Consider the following 13,838-nt stretch of genomic DNA (forward strand, 5'->3'; position numbering starts at 1 on the left):
ATTGCAAGAGATCAGAAGCAGGCTGTGAAATCCAGCTAATAGTCATTATGGGATCCCAGTGCCTGCACACCCTACCTGCTTGCCAAGGCGGCTCCCTCACACTTCATATTTGCATTGTGTCATCTTATCAGCATTCACCCAGACAGAGGACAGATCACACTGCAGACTGACAGCCGCATCACTAATATCAGTAAATAAGACTGAGGGAGAGGAGAGTGAGGAGAATCAGACGTCCTGTACTCTGCAAAACAACACAAAGAAATTATACAACGGCACAACCTTGTGACACTAAAAATAGCTGGAACAATATTATTTTTCTCCTGATGTAAAATTAATGACCACAAGCTTTGTAGATGGCCCTAGCATGCAATGCCCCCCTCCTGTCCCGAGTGGCGAGGAAGGGTGAACTCTAAGAACCCTGTGTGCTCAGTCACTTCTGGGCCCATGCAGTCAATAAGGCTATTTCTGATCTCCGGATGGCTAGGGTTTCAAAGCCTGTTTAAATGGGCTCCCACAAAGCCGGAAGCACCAACCTCAGTCCTCTCCCTCCCTGTCTGTCTTTCTCCCTCTCTCTTTTCCTCCTCCACTCTTTCTCTAAATATTGAGAGGGAGCTCAGCTTGCCTACCCCCTCGGAGGAGGGGGAGGTGGCGGTGGGGGAGTCCTCCCCTTCCACATGCAGGGTGGTGAGGAAAGACAGGGAAGCGCAGGGTCAGGGCTCCCGGTGCTAAGCTGTGAAAGGCAAACGTTTGGCGGAGTAATTACACGCCGCACTGCTCTGGGAGTGATTAGTGATAGTTGTCTGTTCAAAGTGTTTGGAGCTCACAGCCTTTATGGGCTACGCTTGCCTTCCCTTTGCCTAATGTCTAGATTGCATTTGCATCAGGAAGAGAGTTGCATGTGTCAACATAAACAGAGTGCCTATGAAGCTCACCAAGTGTGTGCTTGCTTGGGTGTTTCGCTGATGCTCCAAATATATTTTTACTATGATATCCTTGAAAGATTATTATATCTGTGTGGAGTATCTTTCACAATAATTGGAGTTAGTTAAACTTATCACCACTGATATTGTGGAGATTTTGTCAAGCCAATGATTTAGACAATGTTTTGTTATAAATTTAGTGTCATATTGAGCAAAAACTCTGGAATTCATACATCCTCAAATGATTATGTTTTCAGCACCTTTTGAAACAAACCAAAATATCTATTCAAAAGCGTTTGATCTGCAAATACTGCTTTCAAGCTGTATTACTAACATTGTCTACTCTGGTAGCAAGCCTATTTAGCACTTCCTGGATATAATGCCTTCACTTGGCACAACAAAATCCTCTCCATTCCCAGGTCAGGTGACACTGCGGTGCATTGCAATCAACATGCTCAGGTGGTGCGGCCCGGGCTGCCAGCCTTTGATGTCCTTGCTGTGTTTATGTTGGCTAGCCATGCTGTCCCAGCGCAGCCTGCAGATGTGCCTGTAAGCTGTAAGGTGAGCAGCAACACTCCTGGATAACGTGTCCAGTTGTAAAGCATACCCTGACAGAGGGTGTGGTGTGGTTGGTGGTGGTGGTGGTGGGGGGGGGGTGAACAGCAGGAACAGATGGATACAAGGTAGAAGACATGTGGGATTAGGAAAATAATGATGTTTGCACTGGAAATGTTTTGATATCAATTCTCATTCAGGCAAAATTAATTCCTTTCTTTGTTGAATGAAAGCACGTCTCATTATGAGACCGAGTTAACTGTTACCTCTGTAACATTTGTCTATCTGGTGTTCCAAATAGACATTAACTGTGAGCAACTAATTAAAAAAAAAAAAAAAAAAGTTGACAGAATCTTTTTACTTGAAAATCTTAGATAAATTTACATTAGATTTTAATCGGCATCTTTTGGGGCCTAAAAAAAAATTCCTTAACAAATGAGAATAGTATAAATCAAAGGGATGATAGGCATCATGTTTCAACACCTTCTCTCTCTAATCTCAACACAGGGACCGACGTTGACAGAGGCTGAAGAGTTGGGTGGCAAAGCAGAGTAGAAACAAACACAGCCGCGGACAGAAAAGGAAATACCTCAGGGACTTTCTGGGATTGGGGAGGAGGTAAGACGGTACCTGTAGTGCAATCCCCTCCAAATCTGCACCAGGTGTCAGGCATTAAGGAGAGCATCTCCGCTTTGGCTTTCCACGTCTGGCTCAATCACCCAGGGCAGTGTGTCAGATGTTGGACAAAACGGATACTCTCGAAGAAGAAGAAGAAGAAGAAGAAGAAGAGGAGGAAGACCTGGGGCTCAGCACAGTAAAGAGAGGAAGGTTTCTGATGACAAGAGTAAAATGTGTACCTTGTCTAATAAAAATGCCCTTTTGCAGCGGTTATTTCATTATTTTACCACGATTCTCGACAATGTTTGACATTTAAATATTCAATTACATGTGAAATTAGCCTACTGAGAATACAGTATATTATGAAGACTGCAGTAAGACAATAAAATATGGGAGGCAGAGCTGAACACTTTGAGTTTTAATGAATTAAAATAGATTTTGAATAACATTACACTGTATCCCATTGAGATTTTCAGTTAACTACAAAGACAACTGAGCTCTGCTTATTCCCTGTGTGATAATAAGCATGGAGTATAGTATAGAATGCTTAGCTCAATACTCATATTACACTCTCAATCATAAAGACAATTTCTAAATTGAACACCTGGCACCCTCTCAGTTTCAAGTAAGTAAGCTTTTTGCATGTGCAATTGTCCTGAAACAAAACATCGGCAGCGGAATACTTCAGTACCAAGAGAGAGAAGGGAACATAGAGCCTTGTTGGCATTGTTGTTGCCACAGATTATACATGACACACCGAATAAAAGGGGCTGATTGTAAGATGTTTAAATGTATCAGAGGCATGGGAGAGGAAACTTAATACCTCAGCACTGGGAGATGGAGAATGCGACTGGGCACGTGTGGAATGCAGAGTGGCAGGAGGAAAGCGGCAATCTAAATTTCTAATGCTGAGGATGTTTCCCATTCTGTGTTTATGAAACATGGCTGCCGGGCTACAAAGGTAAGGGGATACAGCATCAAAGTCTGCCCTGACAAAAACAAAAAAGCAACAATGCTGCAGTGGAATGCACGGCAGAACATAATACTCCACCTCCTCCTTCTCCTCTCCCCTAAGCAGTCTCATTTGATTACAGTGTAGCAGGCCCCAAATCAACCCCTTAGTCCCATTTCTCACTCCCCACTGGTGTTGTGAGTAGGAGGTAGAACACAACTTTGCCAAAGTGGCCAGGGAGGAGATGAGGAGAGGTGATGTTGTGGAGGAGAATCCCTCATTTGGGGAACAAAAGAACATGGGAATGGGTGAGCAGAGGTGTCCGCAGCAGGAGTGGAACGTGGTTGTTGTCCCGAGTGTGGTGAATGAGGCAGAGACTGCATGTCTGATGACGGCGAGGCGAGGTATCGTTTACAGGCTCCCTCAGCAGAAGCCCCTCGCATGTCCGTCTCCAGCCACAGAGTTCGCCCTCTACTTAAGGCAACAAGAGTCAGGCTCAGCATTACAAGCCTATTAAAAGATACTTTTAATTATGCCCTGCTCTCCCGGGATCACTTCTTCCGTGAACTCTGTGTTTCTTTGGCATGTGCACTTAGGAATGGCACAACCAGAAGCACGTGTTGTTTTCTCCCTCCAATTAAAGGGCATGTTGACAGATTAAGGCTGCTTCTGGTTTGTGCTCCACTAACGCATTTAGGGGAGATGATGAACATGGAGGGAGGGAGGAGGGGGAAGGGGGGGGGGGGGGTCTCAGAGAAAGAGAGAGAGAGAGAGAAAGAGAGAGAGAGAGAGAGAGAGAGAGAAAGAGGGGCTGATAGAAAGAGGAAGAGAAAAAGAATAAGAGAGAAAGAACATGCACATGAACCCTGAGGGATTAATGTGTTTACATTACCTGGGCTGTGATCTATCACCAACCTCGTCAACTTCTATTATGCATCACATACATAAGCAAGCAACAGACCTGGGAGCCCCTGCAACTCACTCATACTATTTCAATTGGATTAAGTCAGTGCAAATATCTAGGGCACAGCTCCCACACTGTGGTTTTATCATTCTGGTAGTCATTTGATTTGTATGTTGTATCACTTTACCTTCATGAAGGCATTGCAGGAGTACCTCCTACATGCCTCAAGAGCTTTTAAGTAGTATGGGATTTAGATGATTACCATATGGCACCTATAGCACCTTCAAAACAAACATGCTATTTAGCCGAAGGTCTGCTAAGACAGCAGCCAGGCACGGAAGCCCCTCAGATCATGAATCAGAATATACAGGTACACATCAGTGAGAGGGATAGGGGGAATGTTGAGTATGTGGATTCACCATCTGTGATATTCACTAACATCAGGTTTACTTTGTCCCAGCTGTAGTAGCAGATCTGTATTGTGTGTAAAACACTCGTTTGGAGAGGTCTGGCATCACTATATAGATGCTGACAGTGGAGTCTGCAGCAGGGCCCCTGAAAGAGCTCATATTCACACTCAGGCTTCATTATATCCAATCAATATTCGTTTAGTCACTGAGCCTATTGACTCATTTCTGAAATAATATTATAGGTCATTTGTCTTGTCATGGAGCAGGGAGAATTATCTCTTTTATACCATCCCCCATTTGGAAAAAGGGGGTATGGGGTAAGTCTGGATATGCCCTGGATACAACTGTAAATAAATATTTTTGATAAAACACTGAAAAATCAATGGGTGCTTCCTGTGATCCATCTCGGGCGAATCAATCATCATCTGCACAGCTGGCAGTGTGGAGCAGGAGGACGGTGTGGCAGTGAGAGAAGGGTTGCAATCTTTGTCTGATACCTCTCATTTTGGAATCGTTTCTCATAATAGGGTCATCATTTCATCACTTAGCCAATCCAGAACCCTGCCATTCAGCCTTGCGGGGATCCTGAGGTGTGGAGGGTGAGGGGGTTGTGTGTGTGTGTGGGGGTGGGGTGGGGGGGGACAGGTCCCATCAGGAGTAAACTGAACACACACACTTTCGCTCCATACATCTTCATTCAGGTCAATAAAAGAAAAAAAAAAAAGAGATCACAAGAGCAGAGAATAGATCAGAAAATCCATTTTCTTTCCTGAAAGCCAAATGGCTCATTATGCTTCATGTAAATTATGTGATTCTAAGTTTTAACTGAATAGTCTGAGCAATAGTTATGTTATTCAGATAAAAAAAATTTAACTTTTCAATGTTAAAAATTACAAAAGTGTTGCCATAATAGCATTCCCAAAATGTGGGAGGCAGAAAATTAAATTATTTGAAACAGACAACATATGATAAATAGTTATAAATACAGACCTGAACATTATATTAGAACATTCAATAATGATCACTTAAAAAAAAGAATTGATATGACAGTAGAGTTATATAAGTACGTGTGTTCCTGAGTGTGTTTGTGTTGGGAGTGGGGGGAAGGGGGTGTTTGACTGACTGCTTGGTGACATAAGAAGACTTCCTCAACATGGATCTGAACAAATTCAATACAAAGACAAACAGTCAATTATTATTTTTTTAATAGGCTACATTTGAAAAAATAAAAACAAAAACAAACAAAAAAAACCCCAATAACTTTGTAACAGTGACATCAGTACTAAAAAAAAAAACAAACACAAAATGTGCAGCAGTGTTACTATGCTATCACATTTTAAAATACATAAATAAAACGCTTAAAATTACTGCTATAATAATTAATTACTGTAATATAAGAGCTAATCATAGCTGTGTGGATGCCAGTTGTTTAGTCAAGTAGCATAGTGCACATATGTTTAATCATTTAATAACCCCCTCTTCAGAAAAAAAAAAAATGCAAGGTCAAAAATAAATTACATCCATTATTTGCAGCAGATCTCCCCAAAGCATTTGGAGCGAAAACTGTTTTGAATTTCAATTGGCTTCCAAGTGGCAAAAGCCCTCAGCTAATACATCAAAGAAAAATTGGTGTCAACTAATCGGTTTAGGACACAGATTTAGAATGGTTAAAAATCCCATGAATACTTCAAGCATTTTTCTGTAACACTAAAGGCTTGGGAGCAGTGCAGCTGACCTTGTGCGCTCCAGAAACCTGTCCGCCACTCGACATTAACTGACTGTTTAACTCGCCCAGCAACGCAATTAGTCCGCCACAACGAATAATGTTGTGTAATAATAGCCTCTATATCCAATTTAGATTACACTTGCTCCCTCAGGCATTTTAAGTGGCATGCATCATCTTTCATTCACTTCTTGTTTGCCACGTTAAGCCGTTTTCATGCGTCAAAAAACCGAGCGCGTTCTCGCAGGGAGAGAGAAAAAAAAAAAGAATGAGCGATAACGAAGAGGAAGCGACAAAGTTAGAAAGCTGTCAAAGCACCACACACACACATATATTTATGTATATACAGATTTAGATCGGCATCTTGCGTGAGAATATTCATCTAAACACACAGATGCACCGCAAATGAGTAAAACTATACTCACCTATACCTCCTCCTTTATCAGAGCAGTGCTGTGAGGTGGTAGCAGTTGCCATAACCTGCTCCTATTATAGGCTGCGTGATCTGAAATTATGGGTCCTCCTCCTACTTCAGAGAGCAAGTCTGAACCAAAACGCATTAAGGAGGACACATGACACAGACCCTTCATCCCGGGCTCTCTCGTGTATAAACTTTGCCGACATCTTTTATGCAATAAATAAATAAATCAAATAAAAAAAAATAACGTCACTAATTCTGCATGTAAATTTGCATCAGCTCACACTGGCGTAAAATATTCTGAGATGTTTTCTTTTATATCTCAGGAGATATATCACGGACAACAATTTCACTTGAAACTTTTAACAGAGATAATAATAAGACTACATTATGTTTATTCCCCATCATTAAACCTACATGAAGAGGGATGATTATTGTCAGTGGCAGCGGATCAGTTTGGTCCTTGTTGCAGCCGTTGTGATGAGGAAAAAGTTCCAGTAATTATTTGATTGTCTAAACACTACAGGAGGCTGTGAAACTAGGTCTCATCGTATCACTGTCATCTGATTAGGCTATACTGTAGGGTCGCTTTGTGTATCCATCCTCCTTTCTTTCTTTCTCTCTCTCTCTCTCTCTCTCTCTTTCTCTCTCTCTCTTCTTCTTCTTTTTTTTTAAAGTCTGCGTCGGCTCCCACTGTACCAGCGTCATCATTCTTTGCTCTCTAGAGGTTTTCAGAGCGTAAAAAAACACGTGACAGTGTGTGCACACACTCTTTAGCAGCGCCTACAGCGATCCCTTTCGGCTTATCTGAGACTTGAACTGGAAAGTCAATCACCACAATGAAAATGGCTTTTTACATGTCTGAAACAAAGTGAATAATAATCATAATCGGCTACCAATATATATTTTTTAAAGCTAATTTAGTGATCAAATCAGGTGCATTTATTTCTAAAAGCCCTATAATTAATCATTATTTTCCGTATTGGCAATAATAATAATAACAATAATAATAATAATGATAATAATAATAACAATAATAATAAAATGTATTGAGCATCACATCAAAAATGTGTTTGGCAGACTGGCGTCTTTTGTCTATTAAATATAAAAAAGTAATTGCTGATAAGAGTGTCATGTTAAATAAATCTAGAATATAAATCTGGGATTTACAATATTTCAACATAGAAATGTATCTGCAGTGATCAAATGAGATTAGGCTACATCCACTGGTCCTGGCGGATTTGGTGTAGTTGGCACTATCTGTCCTGGCTTGAGGGTTTATGACTTTCTGGGAGTGTATCATCTGACTGCTTTTTTCAAGGATATACTGCAAAAACTATGTAGCCGTCACCACCGTAAATCCTTCTAACACAAGTGACGGCGCAGAGAAAATATACTTCTACAATTACTACATATACATGTTGGTAAGGAAAAGTTTGTTTACATTAACTATTACGATACAGCTATTCGGCCGAGTGCTGTTTGCGTCATCTTACTTTTACAGTTGTCATATATCTTACCAATGCAAAATGCGTCTGGCGTTAGGAAATCGAAGATTTTTTTCAATAGCAGTAATCCATCTGAAACTCCCATTGCGGATTTTAACACAAGTCGCGCGGAGATCACGAAGCATCAGTCTGTTGATTTAACGCGCATATTTAAAATGACGACTTTTTACGCACAAGGAAAGAATAACAAAAAGAGTGCAGCAGTGGAGCGCCTTTTTTTTTTAAATTCCTGCCGGTATCTTGCAAGCCCATATCCTGGCATACAACAGCCGATTTGTTATTGATCAAGTGTGAAAGTGGAGAAAAAAAGAAGAAAGTTGGGAGTTGACAGACTCGCGTGATGTCGCCATCCAAAGGGGGGCTGCCAGGCGCACTTAAGACTTACTGCAACGATCCTTGTTAAAGAGGAAAAAAATAGAGAAATAGACGGATTGTTAGTTAACGCGAGAGAGGGATGGAGGGGGGTGAGGAAGAAACAGAGAGCGAGCGAGCGAGCGAGAGAGAGAGAGGGGGGAGAGAGAGAGAGAGAGAGAGAGAGAGAGAGAGAGAGAGAGAGAGAGAGAGCATGGATTTGGGCAGGGCTGTGGTTACCCAGCATAAGCTTGCCTTTTCCTTCGGTGACTACACCCCAAGAGGAGGAGCGTAGTGTGCAGCGTAGTAGGCGTCAGGATCCTCAATTTCCAACTTAGCATCTTGGCAGGACATTTTCCCAAGCAAAGCCCCAGTCCGACGGGTAAAAAAAAAAACTTCTGCACGGGCATGAGAGCGGCGGTGCAACTCAGATAAGGGAGCAACAGAAAAACAAAACGAGACAACATATCCGACGGGCAGTGGCTGCGACCAAAATAATCCATCCAACATCTAAGCTCTTTTTTATTTTACCACTTTTACTTTTTTTGTCCTCACCGTTGTCATTTAGAAGCGGGGACAGACAGCGGGTCTGCAGACACACGGCTCTATGCGCTCCGACAGCAGCGCATGAGAAAATAAAGGGGGTAAAGTGCGCAAGTTAAGTGGCTTACACTCTCCGGGCTCCAGCATGGCGTATCCTCAGGGCTACTTGTACCAGCCGTCCGCTTCTTTAGCCCTGTATTCATGCCCTGCGTACAGCACCAGCGTTATATCGGGACCCAGAACCGAGGAACTTGGGAGATCCTCTTCGGGATCTGCTTTTGCGCCCTATGCCGGATCTACTGCGTTCACCAGCGCCTCGCCAGGTTACAACTCCCATCTACCATACAGTGCAGACGCCGCGGCAGCTGCCACATTCACCTCGTACGTGGTGAGTAAACTAAAGGTGATTATTCAGTCTAGTAAGAAGTAAAAGCGAGTATATTAAGTCGATATAGAAGCCTTAAGCTTCCACTGTGCGCTAGGAGCCAAGAGATTAAGAAGGAAATATGCGTTACTGAAGAGTGCATGGATATAAAATTACATAATGTCAGGTCCAGAAAACATGTTGTTGGATAAACAGAACTAATTTAACCGAGTAGTAGACAATTATACGGTTCTCAAGTAAATTGTAGTTTTTATGAGAAAGAGTGGGCAATGCTTTGCTTCTGCGCTCAGAACTGACTGCAACGCGCCGTATGATGGCAATTTGGGTCATCTTTCCTATCATCTTATTCATCTTATTAGTTGCGCCAATTGGAAAACTTAAATATTGCAACTTTTGAAAAATGATGAAAGAAAATTCTGTTCTACTTTTGTTGTATTCCCAGTGAGTGATCGCAACATAAGTAATTCATAGGGACTGATACTAATGTAGGCCTAGTCACTACAAAGAAACATAATGTTGGGCCCATCATGCATAATGTCAATACGTTGTAAAAAAAAAAATGCAAATTGTATCATTTTAATGGCGGAAAGCAGCTGCATGCCGACATCATGTAAATAATAACCAGGGAAAACAATAGAAGCACAAAATCCAATTTTAAATATCTGATCAAGTTGAAACAAACTCCATGAGAATATACTTCAAACTTGACCTACTGGAGGAAAGCCAATATATTTGTGCGTGTGTGTGTGTGTGTGTGTGCGCGTGTGTGAGTGAGTGAGTGAGAGAGAGAGAGAGGGAGAGAGAGTCTGGGTCTCTGTGTGCACGTGCATGTCGATGGATGCGTGTGCGCGTATGTGTGTGTTCATGTTTGTGTACCATAAGTCGTTTTAACTTTGATGCAGTTTAGAATTAGAATGAATGACTCAACTTTAACACACTTTTATTATTATAATTTCCTTTTTTTTTTAAATTACAGAGTTCTCCCTATGACCACACCACGGGTATGGCTGGCTCAATAGGATACCACCCTTACGCAGCACCCTTGGGCACCTACCCTTATGGTGACCCAGCATACCGTAAAAACGCAACCCGGGACGCCACTGCCACCTTGAAGGCCTGGCTCAACGAACACCGCAAAAATCCCTACCCAACCAAGGGCGAGAAGATCATGCTGGCCATCATCACCAAAATGACCCTCACCCAGGTGTCCACATGGTTCGCCAACGCCAGGAGGAGGCTAAAGAAGGAGAACAAGATGACCTGGACCCCCAGGAACCGGAGCGAGGACGAGGAGGAGGACGAGAATATTGATTTGGAGAAAAATGACGACGACGAGCCAAACAAGCCCACAGACAAGGGAGACTCCACAGACACAGAAGCAGGTCGGTGGTGCAGGGAGAAAAAAAAAAGGCAAACAAAAATCATCAATTTTTCATCGCAGTCGTTTCCACTCAGGGTGCAAAATTGATTGCTGGTTAATGGTGGTATATTATTTATAATGGGACAATTGCTTTAAATAATAATCACCTTGAACTCCCCTCGTTTGACTTCTCAGTGGCTGAAATTGCTGGTGACGCAAAGTGTTCAGCAATCAATTTATCTTTAACTGCATAATAAGGATACAGCTGGTGCATTGCGCCGGGTATTCAGCAAAAAAAAAAAAAAAAAAAAAAAAAAAAGCCTTTGTATGATCTTATTCCAGTTTTAAACGTTGTTGAATTCTGATTATTATCTTAAGTATTCATATTTGAAACGGAGAATATATTTCTAAATGAAAATAGTCAACATATTACATGCTCATGCTTCAGTTTGTGCCACAGAGTGTTCGTGCTTGTGTTTATCCTCGTTCATAATTATGGAGAGGAGTTCATTCACCTTTTTAGGGTGGCACACAACTCCACGTGGACAATTTATAGCACACACAATAACTCTTTTTAAGGGAAATATGCAGCTAATTATTTTTTATATATCCCGAATTCAGTCTGCATTGCTGCTCGTTTGTCTCACGATCACCTAAACAGTTTTATTCACTCATTAATGTTACACTTATTTGACAGTAATTGTATTCTTTATTTGTGCTTTAGATCATAAATTGCTGAACCCAGGGGACATAGGCTGTGACAGATTTAAAGAGGAGAACCATGGCAAAGACACGGATCCCCTTCTGAGCGACACGGAGTTAAAAGAGCAGGAGGAGCGGACTACAGAGTTGCTGCCGGATTCCGCAAAACCAACTACTTCGTCTCCCTCGGCGGTGCCCCGGGGGAACCAGACCGTTGCGCAACAAGACAAGCCGTCAGATTTGAGCCATGCAACGGGTACGGTGACCAGCAACGTGACCTCTGTTATCCATTCGCCCCCCTCGGCCCCTAAACCCAAACTCTGGTCCCTTGCGGAGATCGCCACGTCCTCAGACAGGTGTAAAGGCAGCAGCGAGGCGCCACAGGCTTGTCCCGGTTTGGGTCAGAGCGCAGTTATGGGCACCAACGCGTCACCATCACGGTCCTCCCCACAGTGTCCGCTCCCTAACAGCACGGTCCTGTCCAGGCCTCTGTACTACACCTCCCCTTTCTACCCCGGCTACACGAACTATGGTGGCAGTTTTGGACACCTTCACAGTAACCACGGCTCGGTAACCACGGGCTCCACGGCACATTTCAATGGATTAAACCAGACTGTGTTAAATAGAGCAGAGGCTTTGGTAAGGGAGAGCCAGAAAGTCAGAGGCCAAACGCAGGTAGATCTTTGTAAAGACTCCCCTTATGAACTAAAGAAAGGTATGTCAAACATTTAACACCTGATTATTTTCCAGTCACCGCGGACTTTTATTTATTTTTTGTGGTTGCATAAAAAAAAGACAAAGAACAATGATGAAGCCAATTTCTGAGAACAGTTATTTTCTGAGTAAATGCTTATTCTCAAATTTTTAGTTTCTGAATGGTTAATCCCACAATGTAACAAGAATGGTCTTAATCGCTGCAGCCGCCGGAGTCTATTTGTATTAAAGACTAACATGTATATTTAATGTAGCATTTTTGTATTTAAAATGGACAATACACTATCTTTGAAGTAAATTATGGAAAAAAATATATACTTGTGCAGCGATTGTTTTGGGGAGCAGTTGTCAATTCCTGATATGTGTCTAAAGTGCTTTAAGGCCAATTCATTTATACGAAATATCAATTCAATTTTTGCACCGTGACAGATGTTTCAATGGCAATTATCATTTCAAAATGAGCACTGGCGCACTTGAAAGAAAAAGGCCTACATTCAGCAAAAGGATGTTGTCATATCTAAAGAATAAAAGGGTTCAGTTTGTTTTGGTTGATGGAAAATATTCATAGATTTTCTGTGAGAGAAAAATGTTGGATATATCACGGAGGTATATTTTTGGTCCATGCTTTTCACCAGTTTATTTATGTTATTAAAAATACACCCAGGGCCTCCTCGAGCACGTTTCTAAAAGTGGATATTGATATAATAACAACACCGAGGCGCAGTCATTTAACCCAATTACCTATCGTGTTTTATGCAGAGCAATCAGGTGGTGAACTCCGGTAATGAGCTCGATTTTATGCCAAATTTAGACCTCATTACTATTTTCCAAGGCGTGGCAAAGCTGTTAAAAGAGACGCGGCCATGCATTTAGAACATTACTGGCCTATTATATATCATTTGGCGCGTTAGATGTGAAACATTGCTGTTTGGAGAAAAGTGAGAAGGCTGTCATGCACACAGCAGAGACAAGACAGATATTATTATGTAGTGTGCAGCCGGTAGCCAGGCACTGTCCTCTAACTCTTCCAGCTTCTGCAGGTAGGTGTCACACTTGCTCCTAATTTCAGGGGGGACTCTTTGTTAATCCGTCACGGAAACCCATCCCTGATCAAATGGCTTGGTTAAAAAGAAGTGGAGCCAATGGGGCACACACAATGATCACAGTTATTATGAGGATTATAGCAACTTTGACAAGTGGATAAAAAAAAAAAGGCATCCATTACTTGACCGACATGCAGAACAAAAACAATAAGGTTATTTCCCAAGCACTGAGGATAATGTTTTTTGTTTTGTTTTTTTCTTTTCTTGATGGTTTATTAAATTCGGAGCCATGCATTCAAAGAAAAATAATAATTATAATTATAGCATCATATATAAATTTGTATTCTTATTATTATACATGTGTATTTTGACCCTTTCTCAGTATTGGAACAGCTGTAGGCCACTAAAGGAGCACAGGCCTAAACTTATTTTCCTCTTTTTTTAAAAATCTAATAATATATTTTTTAAATATTCGTTTATTCAATGGCTATTGCATTTTAAAGGGCATTTGAACATTATTTTTAGATAATAATAATTATCATTATTATGTGTATTATTACTATTATTATTAGACTACTGATGTTGGTGTTGTTGACCTCTACTGAAGTAGGACAGCATGCTCTTGTTTATGGCTGCCATTAATCTCTATAGTTTACGTTCCCCTTCTCCAGTTTGAAATCTCCCCTGAGGTTTATATAATTCCCTTAGCCTTAATGTCCTCTATTCGGGCCC

At 41.7% G+C, this 13,838-nt stretch overlaps 1 protein-coding gene across 2 annotated transcripts; it reads left to right on the forward strand.

The window, feature by feature from the left end:
• Nucleotides 1–8,497: 8,497 nt before the first annotated feature.
• Nucleotides 8,498–12,533, forward strand: irx5a (iroquois homeobox 5a). Of its 2 annotated transcripts, none has more exons than XM_044331269.1 (3): nt 8,498–9,305; nt 10,264–10,669; nt 11,372–12,533. In XM_044331269.1, the coding sequence occupies exons 1-3, from the start codon at nt 9,048–9,050 to the stop codon at nt 12,079–12,081; spliced, it is 1,374 nt and encodes a 457-aa protein (XP_044187204.1). In that variant the 5' UTR covers nt 8,498–9,047; the 3' UTR covers nt 12,082–12,533. The 2 variants fall into 2 exon arrangements, with proteins under 2 accessions (XP_044187204.1, XP_044187243.1); XM_044331308.1 differs by having other exon boundaries at nt 8,504–9,290.
• The last annotated feature ends 1,305 nt before the right edge of the window (nt 12,534–13,838 follow it).

This window comes from Thunnus albacares, chromosome 1 (assembly GCF_914725855.1).
Source record: "Thunnus albacares chromosome 1, fThuAlb1.1, whole genome shotgun sequence".
Taxonomy (NCBI): Eukaryota; Metazoa; Chordata; class Actinopteri; order Scombriformes; family Scombridae; genus Thunnus; species Thunnus albacares.

Bases quoted from the DNA above. Each gene is read 5' to 3' on its own strand.
- irx5a (XM_044331269.1), top strand. From the start codon at position 9,048: ATGGCGTATCCTCAGGGCTACTTGTACCAGCCGTCCGCTTCTTTAGCC. The intron at 9,306-10,263 runs GTGATTATTCAG...TTTAAATTACAG, and splicing joins ACGTGGTGAGTAAACTAAAG to AGTTCTCCCTATGACCACAC. The intron at 10,670-11,371 runs GTCGGTGGTGCA...TTTGTGCTTTAG, and splicing joins CTCCACAGACACAGAAGCAG to ATCATAAATTGCTGAACCCA.